This window comes from Bubalus kerabau, chromosome 19, assembly GCF_029407905.1.
Source record: "Bubalus kerabau isolate K-KA32 ecotype Philippines breed swamp buffalo chromosome 19, PCC_UOA_SB_1v2, whole genome shotgun sequence".
Taxonomy (NCBI): domain Eukaryota; kingdom Metazoa; phylum Chordata; class Mammalia; order Artiodactyla; family Bovidae; genus Bubalus; species Bubalus kerabau.
The window spans coordinates 55,415,444-55,432,040 of record NC_073642.1 but is presented as its reverse complement, the minus strand read 5'-3'; the positions used below and the strand labels follow the sequence as shown (position 1 = coordinate 55,432,040).

The following is a 16,597-nucleotide window of genomic DNA, read 5'->3' as shown; positions in this document are numbered from 1 at the left end:
GACCAGGGATCAATCAAACCTCTGCCCCCTGCATTGGAAGCATGGAGTTTTAATCACTGGACCACCAGGGAAGTCTGACATAGCATCATTTTTAATATTACTTTCACTTTTTACCCTATATTTTATTTAAAGCAAAGAATTATTGAAAGAAATATTGCTCAAATCTCAATTCTAAAATAAAGATGTTTAAAAGATTCTTTGCATATGAACTATCCTTTGTTGTTGTTGTTATTTCTGCCCCATTTATTCAAATAGAGAAAGAGAAAATATTGTTATAGAATCTAGTTTGCTAGCAACAAACATCCATCTTAATCACTTTCTTAAATCGTTAATTGAAGTTCAAGGTTATTATGCTAGAAAATGGTCACATTCAAAAGGACAATCAGCAGAGGAGAGAAAGAAGAGGAGGTTTGGAGAGCTAGTTCTAAAAAAGTCTGAGGTTTCTTTCTTGCAAAAGAAATCCATTCACATCTGTCACTCATCACCAATATTTCTCCTGGGAGTCTTTTTATTCCTTTTAGCATTGCACTCAATATTTACTTTAACCTGATTATTTGAGGATGCAGGTTTTACATGATTATTAGTTTTGGCTGGCTCATCATCACTCCATTCATTTGATATGTGACTTCCCAGGTGGCTCAGTGGTAAAGGCCAATGCAGGAGACACAAGAGATGCAGGTTCAATCCCTGGGTCAGGAAGATCCTCTAAAGTAGGAAATGGCAAACCTCCCTGACAGAGGAGCCTGGTAGATTACAGTCCATGGGGTCGCAAAGAGTCAGACATCACTGAGTGACAGTGCACACATACACATGCACCATTATATACAAAGCATAATACAGATATAAAGATGCCTATATCTTAATCTTATCTTATACTACTCCAGACCAGAAGCATGCGGAAAGCTTTATAAAGAAATGGATTTTAGCCAGCTTCAAAAAGCAGATATGGAGTTCCCTGGTGATACAGTAGGTAAGAATTCACCTGCCAGTGTAAGGGACATGGGTTCGATCCCTGGTTGGGAAGATTCCACATGCCACGGAGCAACTAAGCCACAACTAAGCAACTAAGTACCACAACTATTAAGCCCAAGCTCTAGGGCCTGCGAGCCACAATTACTAAGCCAAACAGTAGCAACTACTAAGCCTGAACACAACAACTCCTGAAGTCCATGCACTGAGAGCCTGTGCTCTGAAACAAGAGAAGCCACCACAATGAGAAGTCTGCATACTGCTAGGAGGAGAAGCCTCCGCTCATCACAACTAAAGAAAGCCTGTGCACAGCAATGAAGACACAGTGCACCACAAATAAATAAATAATGCCAGAGGATAGGGCATGAATAGAGGTATACTAAGAGGTAATGCTTCCCTGGTGGCTCATACGGTACAGTGTCTGCCTACAATGTGGGAGACCTGGGTTCTGTCCCTGGTTTGGAAAGATCTCCTGGAGAAGGAAATGGCAACACACTACAGTATTCTTGCCTGGAAAATCCCATGGACAGAAGAGCCTGGTAGGCTACAGTCCACGGGGTCCAAAGAGTTGGACACGACTGAGTGAGTTCACTTTCACTTTCAAGAGGTAACGCAAGAAAGGTAATAAGCTGAGGCAAAATTATTAAGGGTATGAAAAAATGATGCTACAGAGTTGGAAATTTATCCTGTGAAAACCACTAAAGGTTTTGAGCAAGGAAGAGATGATTAGAAAGATAATTCTGGAAGAGTATGTACACTGAATTGAAAATAAATGAAAATAAGAGACAAAATGTCTTATCAGAAGGCTACTGTAATTACCCAGGGAAGAAGTTACCCAAGTTAAACTGAAAAGAACTGGTAGGATTGGTCACTGCCTGAAGGGTAAAGAGAAGTAGAAAAGATGACTCTAAAGTTTTAAGTCTCCATAACTGGGAAAATGATAATGCCACTAATAAAAACAGATTAAAAAAAAGGAAGAGGAATAAGTCTAGAAAGGAAGATAAGTTTGGTTTTGAATATGTTTATTCTTGTTGACCAGATAGATCTAGTAGATGTTTGGTTTAGAGTTGGAAGTGTAAGTTTGATGGAATTTTCTGTAGTAGAATTAACTGTTGATCAAAGATATCAATATTTTTATGATAAAAAAAAAAGCCATTGGCAGTAAAAAAATATATTCAGCAATTATTTGAAAACAATGAAATTATATTTCCTTTAGAAAGAAAAATATTTTTGTATTTGGTTTTTCTTATATAAAAAATAAAATATGTAAGTAAATACAAAAAAACCCCGTCATCCTCTTTTGTATTAATAAAAACAATGGGCAAATGATCTTTCTCACAAAGAACAGATACTATGGATTATCTTACAGATTAAATTTTTAGAAATTTACCAAAATAAAAACAACAAAAAACAAGAAAAAGTGTCTAAAATCAAGTTCACTCTTACTCAATTTGCATTAGTTCCACAAAAAGCATACATAAACTAAAATGCCTGACTACCTGGACATATATGACTTAAGAGGACCAGAGACTAACAAAAGTTGACCTTATTATAAAAGTTGCTACACACAAAAAAATGACAGTTCCTTACATTTACTGGTAGACCGCAATGCTGAAATACAGGTGACTTCTATTTACTCTATTTAAATATTTATGCCCTTCAAAATTGGGCTTCCCTGATGGCTCAAAATTATTGCCTCTTACTCTGAGGAAAAAATGTTAAAAGCAGCTGTAACAGGTTCTCTGGGCAGGAGGGGAGGGAAGCAGTCATAGAAGTGCTGCTTGTTATTAAGTTTAAAAAAAAAAAAAAGAAAGAAAAAAAAAGGGTACATTGTTAACAATGGCTTGTGATAACAAAAAAACTTTCCAGGTTCTACTACAGGAAAATTATAATCCTGTTTCCACAGTTTTACTCCATGGTTACAACATAAGTAGGCATCTGGGAATCATTTGTTCATATGACTTCTCCACCCCATTTTAAAGTGGCACACGTACAGAGAGTGTGTCTCTATGTGTTTGTGGGTAAAGGTCAGCAACGACTCCCTAGATTTAACCTCTCGGGTAACAGGTTCCCTGGATTAACTCCTGAGACATAACCATATATTAACATGTAAACTATGTGTTCTATTTGGCAGAATTATTTTGACAACCACACATCAGAAGGGTAAGAAGAAAAGTCTCAAAACTGAGAAATCTCAGTTAGTTTTTCTTTATTGGCATGTTAATGGAAGATATGAAATTCAAAGACACTCAGTCCTAAAAATGAACTTGTGATTGAAATGTACTAACCTTTCGTATGCTTATAATGTCTTGGTTGTTCCTTATTTTGTATTTTTAAAGCACTAGGTGAAATGTCATGTGACCTATCCTCTTCAAAGTCACCACATCCAAACCCATAGTTCATACGATGACCAATTATGCTTACACTGGATGTTGTAGTCCCTATAAAATAAAATACATAAAACAACTTATCTGAATGATATAGGTAACACCATAAGGAAATATGGATCTCTTCTCTATCTTGGCTCCTAACGTTTTAGAAAGGTTTCAATAATACTAGAAATTATAACATTATACTATGTTTTTTAAAGTTTTACTTTCTTTTAAATATTGTAATATTTTTTACTTTACTAGCAGATCAGAACATGTATATGCTATACTATCTTATTTTATAAAACAGGCTTTAAAATGACAATGAAATAAAAAATTCAATGAATGAAAGAGGTAAACAATCATGTTTTAAAAATATGATAGCCATTTAATGCTTAAATGAAATTTTACACTTTGCAGCACAACAAAATTGTTTAAAATCTAGAATGTTTAACCTATGTCCTGAGAAAGGGCTCCATTTCTATTTTCCATTTCTCTCTTTTCTCCCACTCTCATGATCTAGCTTGTGGGGCAGTAAACTATGTTGTAAACGAGCTCAGAATCTGGACTCATGCTTCACGGCTTTAAATCATAGTACTGCCACTTCAACTATACAGAAAACGGGCAAGACACTTAACTGTATTTGTAAAACGGGGATAGAAGTATTAAAGTAGCTCTTTCAGAACCTTTCTGAGGATTAAACGAAGAAAATGTAAAGGGCTTATCACAGAGACTAGCATATGGTAAATATCCAAATGTTACATTCCCATTTAAAAAAAAGCAAATCAAACCCTTAATGTAGGCCTCCTTTTAATAAATACTTAAAATTTTAATCTACACATGAATGTTTAAACTGAACATTCTATACTAACACTTCGCAGTTGGTAAGACCACAAAACTACAAAGTGGAAAATCCCAGGCAATATATATTTGAGTCACCATCCATTTTTATGTATATCTACTATGTAAACCATTAAGTAATAATAATAAAATAATAATAAAATATAATTTAATACCATTGATGGTATTTTAATAAAAACAGGACAGTGGGGAGAGGACATGGCTGGTGGCAGTTAGGCTAAAGAGTATTGCAGAGTAAAGGGCACTAGTCAGATTCACTGATGAAGATTTTTAAAATATCTGATATTAAATGATACAGATCTTCTGGAAGCAACATGGATAGTCTTCTAAATTCTTCTTGGTTTTGATAGTTAACTCATAAAGTAAGCCTCATAAAGATACTGGCTTTGGATGGAAATGCTTTCTACTAGTAGTTGATGATAAAAGCTACAGGAAAATAAGTTGACTGTAACATTCATTACGAACTTTAGCACAATGTGCTACAGTAGGGCAGTGGGGTAATCAATGTGAAAATCTTTATTGGAGATGCTGTAGTATAGACAGATTAGATTTACAACTCTGGCATGATTATTTTTATCTTCAGGTAGCTCTTATTCTAAGCATTATCATTTTTATGTCTCACCAATTAAGCAATAAATTGTACAAATGACTTGCTTACTAAAACCAACACAAAACCTATCCTAAATAATAAAAAAAAAGTAAATCCAAATTAATAAAATCCTAAACCACCAAAACTTAACACTTTGGAAGCATATTAAATTTAACCAAGAATTTCTCATAATAAATTCAATAACAGTATTTCCAAAATTTGATCTGAGAAATACCTAACTTATTTGTTAAAAATATGTATTTCCAACCCCAAAGATTGATTCAGTATGTATAAGGTGAGGCCCCAGAATCTATATGTTATATGCATTCCTCATGATTCCTAGTAGTAGGCAAGTTTGAAAAACACTATTAGACAAGTTTGGCAAACACTGAACGTTGCATACAGAAGTGTACATTATTATAAGACCTATCACTCCACCAAAATTTAAATGACTCACAAGCTGATACAACTAGGGTTAGTTGCTGTTCAGTCACTCAGTCCTGTCTGATTCTTTGCAACTCCATGGACGGTAGCACTCCAGGCTTCCCTGTCCTTCCCTATCTCCCAGAGTTTGCTCAAACTCATGTCCATTGCTTCAATGATGCCATCCAACTATCTCATCCTCTGTCACCCACTTCTCCTCTCACACTCAATCTTTCCCAACATCAGGGTCTTTTACAATGAGTCAGCTCTTCATATCAGGTGGCCAAAGTACTAGAGTTTCAGCTTGAGCATCTGTCCTTCTAAGGAATATTCAGGGTTGATGATTGACTGGTTTGATCTCCTTGCTATCCAAGGCGCTCTCAAGAGTCTTCTCCAGCACCATAGTTCAAAAGCATCAATTCTTAGCATTTAGCCTTCTCTATGGCCCAACTCTCACATTAATTCCAAGGATATTCTTCCAAAGTAGGTTCCATTTTATAAACTGGATACAACCTAGCAAAAAATATGTCTTCAAACTAATAAATAATTTCTTAGGATGATCAGCCTTAAAAAAGAACTAAAGACTAAATTTATGTATTATATTAATATTTCTTTGGGTCTTTTCCTTTAGGAGAACAAATACTTACCAAGTGCCCACTATGTAGTAGGTGCCTTTTGTATGTTACACACTTAGACCTTCACTACCCTTCTCAAGGTTTGCATCACCAAATGAGGAAATTGAGTTTCTAAGCAATTAAGTAACTTCCACAGAACATGCATATGATTATTAAATATCAAACTGAGATTCCAGTTGGGTTCTCTCAGACTCCAAAGTACATAGGCATTGTCTTCCTGTGCTTAGTAGAATAACTATCTCTTAGTCTAACACACAAGGTTTGTGGAAGACAGTTTACCAGGTATATGTGGTTGAGCTCAGCATTAATAATTATGACAGGTACTTGGAGATAATCAGGCGTAAATAATTTCTGAGAATCAAGAATCTGAGAGTCCAAAAAAGTAAAATAATTGTAATACCACTATAAAAATGTCAGGTTAAGTGTAATGACATTGCAAAAGAGGTAATATTAATTTTATCTGTGAATTGGGAAGGCATCCCAGAGAAAGCAACTTGAGTTGTTTTCAAAATAGCCTGGTGTATGGTATGGATTTCAGATTTCATCCAGAAGAATCAGCATGTACAACTAAGAGATAGGAAATGGTACTGAAGTACAACTAAGAGATAGGAAATGGTACTGAATGTGGTCTGAGTTAAATGGATTACAAGATACAAAGCAAAAAGGAAAATGAGGCTAGAGAGGTTTGCATGGACCAGATCACAGAAGAATCCTCTGAATAAATTTATATTGGGCAACATAGTCAATTTTGCATTATGGGGAATGGACTGTAAGTGAACGAAACCAAAGCTGGAGAGAAATGTTAGGTGGCTAAGTAAAAAATGTTTAAGAGTGATAGTGGGAATTAAAAAGAGATGAAGCTAAGACATAATTAGGAGGAAGCAATTTAAAATCTTAGCAAACAATTAGATACACACACAACTTTTAAAGAAAGTACTTATAAGTTAAAGTAGCCTTAAGGTTACAGGACTTTTACACTGAGATCATGTGAAAATAAACAGCATATCCTAAACTTGCTGTTGTTCAGTCCCTAAGTTGTATCCAGCTCTTTGTAACCCCATGGGCTGCAGCATGCCAAGCTTCCCTGTCCTTCACTGTCTCCCTGAATTTGCTCAACTTCATGTCCAGTGGTGCCATCCCACCATCTTATCCTATGTTGTCCCCTTCTCCTCCTGCTCTCAATCTTTCCCAACAACGGGGTTTTTCCAGTAAGTCGGTTCTTCACATCAGGTGACATACTGGAGTTTCAGCTTCAGCATCAGTCCTTCCAATGAATATTCAGGACTGATTTCCTTTAGGATTGACTGGTTGGATCTCCTTGCAGTCCAAGGGACTCTCAAGAGTACTCTCCAGCACCATAGTTTGAAAGCATGAATTCTTTGGCATTCACCTTTCTTTATAGTCCAACTCTTAACATCTGTACATGACTACTGGAAAAACCATAGCTTTAACTATATGGACCATTGTCAGCAAAGTGATGTCTTTCCTTTTTCATACACTATCTAGGTTTGTTATAGCTTTCTTTCCAAGGAGCAAGTGTCTTTTAATTTCATGGCTGCAGTTTCCACCTGCAGTGATTTTGGAGCCCAAGAAAATAAAATCTGTTTCCACTTTTTTCCCATCTGTTTGCTATGAAGTGATGGGACCAGATGCCACGATCTTATTTTTTTAAATGTTGAGTTTTAAGCCAGCTATCTCACTCTCCTCTTTCACTTTCATCAAGAGGCTCTTTAGTTCCTCTTCACTTTCTGCCATTAGAGGTGTATCATCTGCATATCTGAGGTTGTTGATATTTCTCCTGGCAATCTTGATTCCAGCTTGTAATTCATTCAGCTTGGCATTTTGCATGATATACTCTGCATATAATTTAAACAAGCAGAGTGACAATATTCAGCTTTGGCATACTCCTTTCCAAATTTCAAACCAGTCTGCTGTCCCATGTCCAGTTCTAACTGTTGCTTCTTGACCTGCATACAGATTTCTCAGAAGACAGGTCAGGTGGTCTGGTATTCCCATCTCTTTTAAGAATTTTCCACAGTTTGTTGTGATTCACAAGGTCAAAGCTTCAGCATAGTCAATGAAACAGAAGTAGATACTTCTCTGGAATTCCCTTGCTTTTTCTATGATCCAATGGATATTAGCAATTTGATTTCTGGTTCCTCTGCCTTTTCTAAATCCAGCTTGTACATCTGGAAGTTCACAGTTTATATACTGTTGAAGCTTAGCTTGAAGGATTTTGAGCATTACCTTGCTAGTATGTTAAATAAGCACAATTGTACAGTAGTTTGAGCATTCTTTGGCATTGGCTTTCTTTGAGATTGGAAAGAAAACTGACCTCTTCCAGCCTTGTGGCCACTGCTGAATTTTCCAAATTTGCTGGCATATTGAGTACAGCACTTTAGCAGCAGCATATTTTAGGATTTGAAACAGCTCAGCTAGAATTTCATCACCTCTACTAGCTTTGTGCACAGTGATGCTTCCTAAGGCCCAGGGGACTTCGCATTCCAAGATGTCTGGCTCTAGGTGAGTGAACACACCATTGTGGTTATCCAGGTCACTAAGAGTTTTTTTGTATGGTTCTCCTGTGTATTTTTGCCACCTCTTCTTAATAGTTTCTGTCTCTGTTCGGTCCTTGCCATTTCTGTCCTTTATCAAGCCCATCTTTGTATGAAATGTTCCCTTGGTATCTCCAATTTTACTGAAGAGATCTCTAGTTTTTCCTTTCCTCTAGTCTTTCCTATTGTTTTCCTCTATTTCTATGCATTGTTCACTTAAGAAAGCTTTGTTATCTCTCCTTGCTACCCTCTGAAACTTTGCATTCAGGTGGGTCTATCTTTCCCTTTCTCCTTTGCCTTTTGCTTCTCTTCTTTTCTCAGCTATTTGTAAGGCCTAATCAGGCAACCACTTTGCCTTCTTGCATTTCTTTTTCTTTGGGATGGTATTGGTCACCGCCTCCTGTACAATGTTACAAACTTCCGACCATAGTTCTTCAGGAACTCTGTCTACCAGATCTAATCCTTGTTACAATTAATTCATAATTCAACAGTTTTACAAATCATAAAGAAGACCACATAAAGATGCCATCCTAAATGGATGAGAATCCAAATACTTTTCTAATTTGTTACCAATAACACAATCTATTTTCTAGGAACTGATGTTATAAATTAGTGACTCCCAGGTTGGTCTGTAAAATGTTTACACAAGATACACTAGTTAAATACTATTTTTAAAAGAAACTGTGTTGTTTGGTTCCCTGGTGGTTTCTAAACTATGCTGCATATTAGAATCACCTAGAGAGTTCTCAAAAACTTTGATGTCCAGGTCGCATTCTGTATCAATTAAATCAAAATGTCCTGGCATAGGAGCCAGCATGGGTAACTTATAGACTTAAAGGAGGGACCAATTACACAGGTATTCCAGAAAGAATACAGTATTTATTCTTGCCACAATGACCTTTTAAGGAGTTAAAAGATGATTAGTCTTAATTGGTGATTGTAAAACTTCTAAATCTAAAATGCATTTGCCATCAGTCCATCACTTTTTTATCATCTAAAAATCTGTAAATCGTATTTATGACAGAGTCATAGAATACCTGTCCTGGGGCTGTGTTCAGCTACCTGAGAGTTCTTATTCTTCGCCGAAGAAAGTCTTGTTGGACAAGGTTTTGATCCAAAAGTTGGAAATATGTCTGACCTACAATGAAACAAGATAATTTCAATAAATATTGAAGATCCATAACTATTAACAGTCTTATATAAAACATTCTCTATACTTTAATTAACTTACTAGACTTAGATAATAAGGCAGCAAAAAGTATGAAAAAATAAGGCTATTTCTTATTGGTATTCCTAGTTCACCTTTTGAACTTCCAACCTTTTCAACATATCAGTTCAGTTCAGTTCATTTCAGTTCAGATGAGTTGCATCTGACTCTTTGCAATCCCATGGGCTGTAGCACACCAGGCTTCCCTGTCCATCACCACTCCCAGAGCTTGCTCAAACTCATGTCCATAGAGTTGGTGATGCCATCCAACCATTTCATGCTCTGTCATCCCCTTCTCTTCCTGCCTTCAATTTTTCCCAGCATCAAGGTCTTTTCCAAGGAGTCAGCTCTTCACATCAGGTGGCCAAAGTATTAGAGTTTCAGCTTCAGCATCAGTCCTTCCAATGAATAATCACGACTGATTTCCTTTAGGATTGACTGGTTGGATCTCCCTGCAGTCCAAGGGACTCTCAAGAGTCTTCTCCAACATCACAGTTCAAAAACATCAATTCTTTGGCACTCATCTTTATTTATTGTCCAACTCTCACATCCATACATGACTACTGGAAAAACCATAGCTTTGACTATATGGACCTTTGTTGGCAAAGTAATGTCTCTGTTTTTTAATATGCTGTTTAGGTTTGTCATAGCTTTTCTTCCAAGGAGCAAGCATATTTTCAACATATGGTCAATCCTTAATTATTCATGAGAGGATTACCAAAGGAAATTAAGACTGCAATTTGTGCTGTATAATCTTTCTTTTCATTGAGTTATACAAGCCCTTTCGCCACAACAAGGCTGTGATCCATGAAGGGGATACGCAGAATACATCATTCAAAATGCTGGGCTGGATGAATCACAACCTGGAATCAACACTGCAGGAAGAAATATCCACAACCTCAGATATGCTGTAGACAATATCATTCTAACGGTAGAAAGTGAAAAGGAATTAGAGAGCCTCTTGAGGAGAGTGTAAAAGCTGCCCTGAAACTCAACATTACAAAAACTAAGATGGCATCTGGTCCCATCACTTTAAGGCAAATAGAAGGGCAAAAAGTAGAAATAGTTGACAATTTTTATTTTGTTGGGCTCCAAATTCACTGTGGAAGATGACTGCAGCCATAAAATTAAAAGACAATTGCTCCTTGGAAGGAAAGCTATGACAAGCCTAGACAGAGTATTAAAAAGCAGAGTTATCACTTTGATGACAAAGATTGATGTAGTCAAACGTAGTTTTTCCAGGAGTCATGTATGCATGTGAGAGCTGGACCATCAAACTTTGAATTGTGGTGCTGAAAACTGTTGAGAATACCCCTGGATTGCAAGGAGAACAAACCAGCCAATACTAAAGGAAATCAACCCTTGAATATTCACTGGAAGGCCTACTGCTGAAGCTGAAGTTCCAATACTTCGGCTACCTGACAAGACAAGCTGATTCACTGGAAAAGACCCTGATGCTGGGAAAGATTGAAGGTAAAATGAGAAGGGGGAGACAGAATGAGAAGGTTAGATAGCATCACCAACTCAGTGGACATGAATTTGAGCAAACTCAGAGAGACAGTGGAGGACAGAGGAGCCTGGTGTGCATGGGGTCACAAAGAGTTGGACATGACTTGGTGACTGAACAACAACAAATCTTTGCGTGTGTGTGTTGGCGGCAGTGGGCAGGGGGGAAACCTGATCCAAACCTGATCATTCCAGAACTAAGCCAAATGATTCCAGTTATCTAATATATTATCTACCTTCATATATAATATAAAAATAGGGACTTTATAATAAATAAGAGATCAGCAACAAGTGAATTTAGCAAATGTGTGCTTTCTTCCTGGACTAGTTTTTGCTATTCTTTGACTTTAAAAAGGCCAATAGGCCTTGTTTCACAAAGAAATCAAACTGAAGAATATTGTCTGTAGATAAGGGAACTGTTTAAAATCAGTAAGAGCTAGTACGCCAATAAGTTAGTGATGGATATTATAAAGAAGAGATTTTACAAAGAAGTACAATTTTTGTAGGTGGGCAGGCATATTTCTTAATTGGCCTAGTGAGAAATCAATGCTAAAAATTTTAAGAATAATTACTCTAGATTAGATGACTGTCAATTTACATTGATTGCATTGACTGTCAATTTACATTATACTGGGTATATTGGACTTGGATGAAAGAAAGTATTTCATTCTGTAGAAAAGTGTTTCTCAATAATTTTTCCTTCCCAATCTACATTAAGGATGAAAGCCCTGTAGTCAGTAGTAGTGACTTTCTTTGGCAATGATTCTTAAGGCAGGATGTAAGCAGGTTGAGAATTACTGCTCTTAAACTAATAAAATTAAATGTAGAAATAGTAAATTCATTAAAGATAATTCAGTCCATAACTGAGGGTATACTGAACTCCTTTTACATAGAGTTCAATATCTGAAGAGATAATCCAATGAGACAACATCAGGAATAGTAAATTCTAAATGCTGTAATATAAAAATGAACTTTCCTTCCCAATTGTGTTCTAGATTACTTACAGAACCTTGAAACTGTAAGAGTATGTAATATAAAATTTCACATCCTTGGAAGATAAAGGAAAAACTTTAGGTCTAAAAGATAAATGTATATATTTTAAATGTCTGGTAACTTCACCAGCCCACACAGCCATTCCAAATTCATTCTGTAAATCTATTACATTATTCTACCCAGGTAATTACAACAAAGGAATTTCCAGTAAGAAAAAATTTCCAAATGCAAAATAAGCTGCTACTGAAATTAAAAAATATGGGGAAGAAAATCTGGGATGAGACAAACCTTTCACAACGGACACAAAAATTTGGTTTAATTCTATGTACTGCTGAAATAAAATACCCTTTCACATTAATGTTCAGAGAACACCATCTTTCCTTTAAATATGTAATCTCTACCTACATTATTAGAGGTTCTAGTTTACTTAAGTGAAAATAATTTAAATTTAATTTTAAATATCTACTTCTAATGTCAATAGCTATATATAAACATGGGCTTTCCAGGGGGCAACAGTGGTAAAGAACCCGCCTGCCAATGTAGGAGATGTAATAAATGCAGGCTGGATCCCTAGTAGGGAAGATGCCCTGGAGGAGGGCATGACAACCCACTCCAGTATTCTTGCTTTGAGAATCCCATGGACAGAGGAGCCTGGTGGGCATAGGGTCGCAAACAGTTGGACACAACTGAAGCAACCTAGCAAACATATATATACATGGTATAGGATAAAATCAAAGGAAAATGAAATTAAACAGACCAACAACAAATGTTATAAAGGATGTGAAACAACTGAAACTGTCATACATTGCTGATGGGAGTGTAAAACTGCAGCAGCATCTTAGAAAACTGTTTAGCAGTTATTTGAAAAGTTAGATGTCCATGTACCCAAGACCTAACAATTTTACTCTTAGGTTATTGTCTAAAGTAAAGAGGAATACACCTGAAACTAACACAACACTGCAAATCAACTATAGTCCAATATAAAGTAAAATTAAAAAAATAAATAACTAAAATGAAATAAAGAGGGAAAGGATTCCCCCAAATCCTAGAATAGGGTCACAGACATTTTCAAAAATCAAGGTAGGATCACTCTTTTAAGATTGAGAGGTTATTGAGGTAATCTGGAAAAGTTTGTCAAAGTGCTATGCTGTCGGCGTAGAATGATCAGGACTCTAATTCTAGCGCTATTGTAGTAAGGAAATTCCCAAGAGGGCCACAAAAGCTATGGCATGGAGTCCTAAATTCCCACAAGGTAATGGAATAACAAAATAAGAAGTATTTGGGTAATGGCTGGGTGGAGTTTATCCACATCAGAGGAAATTAGTGCTGAGTTTTAAACAAAAGCAGTAATATCAGCTATTAGTCGGTTGCCAAAGAGTTAATGATACAGAAAAGAGCTAAAGGACAAACAGTATTAGGATAAATCTTAGACAGGCAGAATAACAAGTGCAACTTTGAGACTAGGCTTTATATTAATTTAGTTGGGGTTGTGTTCTATCTCTCCTCCCACACCCCAAACTAAGGCTAAGCAAGGTAATATCTGTAAACTTTGCTGTTGTCTTTTAATTGTACTTTAATGTTTTAAAAACTAGTAATTAAATAATTTCAAAGTTTAAAAAAAATACGATATTAGAGCTTCAGATTAAAAATTATAGATTAAAATTCATTTAACACATCAAAAAATAAAATACATTATTCTCTTCCCCTGGGGAGTTGTTGACAGAGAAGAAGTCAAGGATTCTTGGCTGTAAACTCCACTTTCACTGTAGGAACTGATATTTGGAGAGGAAGATCGAGATGGGGAATCCACAGTCAAGTCAAGCTTCATGGCGGAATCTGGGCTTTCAAGATCAGAAGTACTGCCACTCAGTTTTGCTCTTTTCTTAGCTGCGCTATTACGAAGGGACCTAAGAGAGCTCTGCATCTAAGGAAAAAGAAAAAAAACTTTACAAAATAATTATATAAAATAAAAGTTATCCTTAGATTTAAAACTCTAATAACTAAACCGAGCTAGCCACTCTTCAATCTAACACTAACAAGACCGATGTTAACATATCTGTATATAGTATAAATACAGACCTTAGTACTCAGGTATGTATAAACAACCTCCTAGGCTAAAAGTTCCTTAAGAGGAAGGACCGCAAGATATTATTCATCATGTTATTTTCAGCACTGGGTATAATGACTAATACACTGTAAAAATTCAGTTCATAAAGTGAATGACTGAATCAGATGGTAGACAGCCCAGCTGAAGTCACCTTAGAGAGTCACCTAAGTGTGCTGATGTGGGTGTAGTTCTTTAGCATTTAGGTCAACAGTGTGCTGTGTCATTCTATTAAATAGAACTATTTAATAGTTCTATGAGAAGGTTAGCGAAAAAGTAAGCAGCTTTCCAAATTTGAAGCTTACATCAACCTTGCCAGTGTCCAGAGAATAATAGATCAGTGTATGTAACTTCTGAAGAAAAGTATTTACAAAAATGCAGAGTAGAAACCTGCATTCAGTTCAGTTCAGTTCAGTTGCTCAGTCATGTCCGACTCTTTGCGACCCCATGAATCACAGCACGCCAGGTCTCCCTGTCCATCACCAACTCCTGGAGTTCACTCAAACTCATGTCCATTGAGTCAGTGATGCCATCCAGCCATCTTATCCTCTGTCGTCCCCTTCTCCTCTTGCCCCCAATCCCTCCCAGCATCAGGGTCTTTTCCAATGAGTCAACTCTTCCCATGAGGTGGCCAAAGTACTGGAGTTTCAGCTTTAGCATCAGTCCTTCCAATGAACATCCAGGACTGATCTCCTTTAGAATGGACCGGTTGGATCTCCTTGCAGTCCAAGGGACTCTCAAGAGTCTTCTCCAACACCACAGTTCAAAAGCATCAATTCTTTGGCACTCAGCTTTCTTCACAGTCCAACTCTCACATCCATACATGACCACTAGAAAAATCATAGCCTTGACTAGACAGACCTCTGTTGGCAAAGTAATGTCTCTGCTTTTTAATATGCTATCTAGGTTGGTCATAACTTTCCTTCCAAGGAGTAAGCGTCTTTTAATTTCATGGCTGCAATCACCATCTGCAATGATTTTGGAGCCCCCAAAAATAAGGTCTGACACTGTTTCTACTGTTTCTCCATCTATTTGCCATGAAGTGATGGGACCTGATGCCATGATCTTCGTTTTCTGAATGTTGAGCTTTAAGCCAATTTTTTCACTCTCCTCTTTCACTTTCATCAAGAGGCTTTTTAGTTCCTCTTCACTTTTTGCCGTAAGGGGGGTATCATCTGCATATCTTAGGTTATTGATATTTCTCCTGGCAATCTTGATTCCAGCTTATGCTTCTTCCAGCCCATATCCAAGGTAAGAGAAATCTTCATAACATATATATTAAATTTGGGAACAGAACCTTGAACAAATTAAGGAACTCAGAAATATACATAAATTATATTTTGCTTACATTTTGATTAAGTATGGCCACTTCCCTAGTAAGTCCTTGGAAGGTTGAATATTTAAAAATAGTAATATCTGTTTTGGAGAAGGTGATGGCACCCCACTCCAGTACTCTTGCCTGGAAAATCCCATGGATGGAGGAGCCTGGTGGGCTGTAGTCCATGGGGTCGCGAAGAGTTGGACATGACTGAGCGACTTCACTTTCACTTTTTACTTTCATGCACTGGAGAAGGAAATGGCAACCCACTCCAGTGTTCTTGCCTGGAGAATCCCAGGGATGGGGGAGCCTAGTGGGCTGCCGTCTATGGGGTCACACAGAGTCAGACACAACTGAAGCGACTTAGCAGCAGCAGCAGCAGATCTGTTTATATGTACTAATTATAAAAAAGAAACTACCTCTTCAATTACCCACTAAAAGGATTATTTTTAAGTTATCATAAAAAGTAATACAAAGATATGTAGGATCAGATGAAATTTATGAGCTAGGAAAGTGTCTTTTTAAAACCATCACAATATTGTCATTATTCTCCAGTTAAAATAAATTAATTAAAAAAAAGTACCTCTTCTATAAGGTTCTTTTCTATAAATAAATTCCATTTCTAGTACCATTGGAATATAACAGGAAAAACAAAAAGAAAAGGAAAAAAACAAGGAAAAACTTAACAAGCAGTTAGAAGCTGGAATGAGCAGTTCATTAAGAACCAGTTTTGGTTCTTTAGAAGTCAGTTTTATACAGGCTTAATGTTAGCTTTTTAAATAAATATGCATTAAATTTTTTTTTTTAGTCAACTATTAGTACTGATGCCTCAGATCTTAAAGATGGGCTAAACTAAGACCATAATAAGACCATCAAATATCATCACTGGCTGTTTTAGTTTACATATTTAATGTAAAACACTTTTAAGCCTGATATCAGACAAACTGAAATGATAAAAAGGAAGCATCTGTGGAAACAGTGCTCTGAATCCAAAGTAATATAGCAGCCACATTCCTTCTCTGGCATAATTAATATGCATAGTTCTCATGCTGGCAATACATTTTTATA

The 16,597-nt window shown here is 36.5% G+C and overlaps 1 protein-coding gene across 3 annotated transcripts in view; it reads right to left on the bottom strand.

Annotated features, from left to right (window-relative positions):
• TOGARAM1 (TOG array regulator of axonemal microtubules 1) overlaps positions 1 to 16,597 on the bottom strand; it is a 78,447-nt gene that overhangs the window by 32,619 nt on the left and 29,231 nt on the right. For 2 of the 3 annotated variants that reach the window (XM_055556473.1, XM_055556471.1), the window contains exons 6-8: positions 13,799 to 14,031; positions 9,439 to 9,539; positions 3,258 to 3,410 (exon numbers count right to left, since the gene is read on the bottom strand). In XM_055556473.1, coding sequence (XP_055412448.1) covers positions 3,258 to 3,410; positions 9,439 to 9,539; positions 13,799 to 14,031 — 487 coding nt within the window. The remainder of the gene's footprint in view (positions 1 to 3,257; positions 3,411 to 9,438; positions 9,540 to 13,798; positions 14,032 to 16,597) is intronic. The other variant, XM_055556472.1, reaches the window with a different exon arrangement.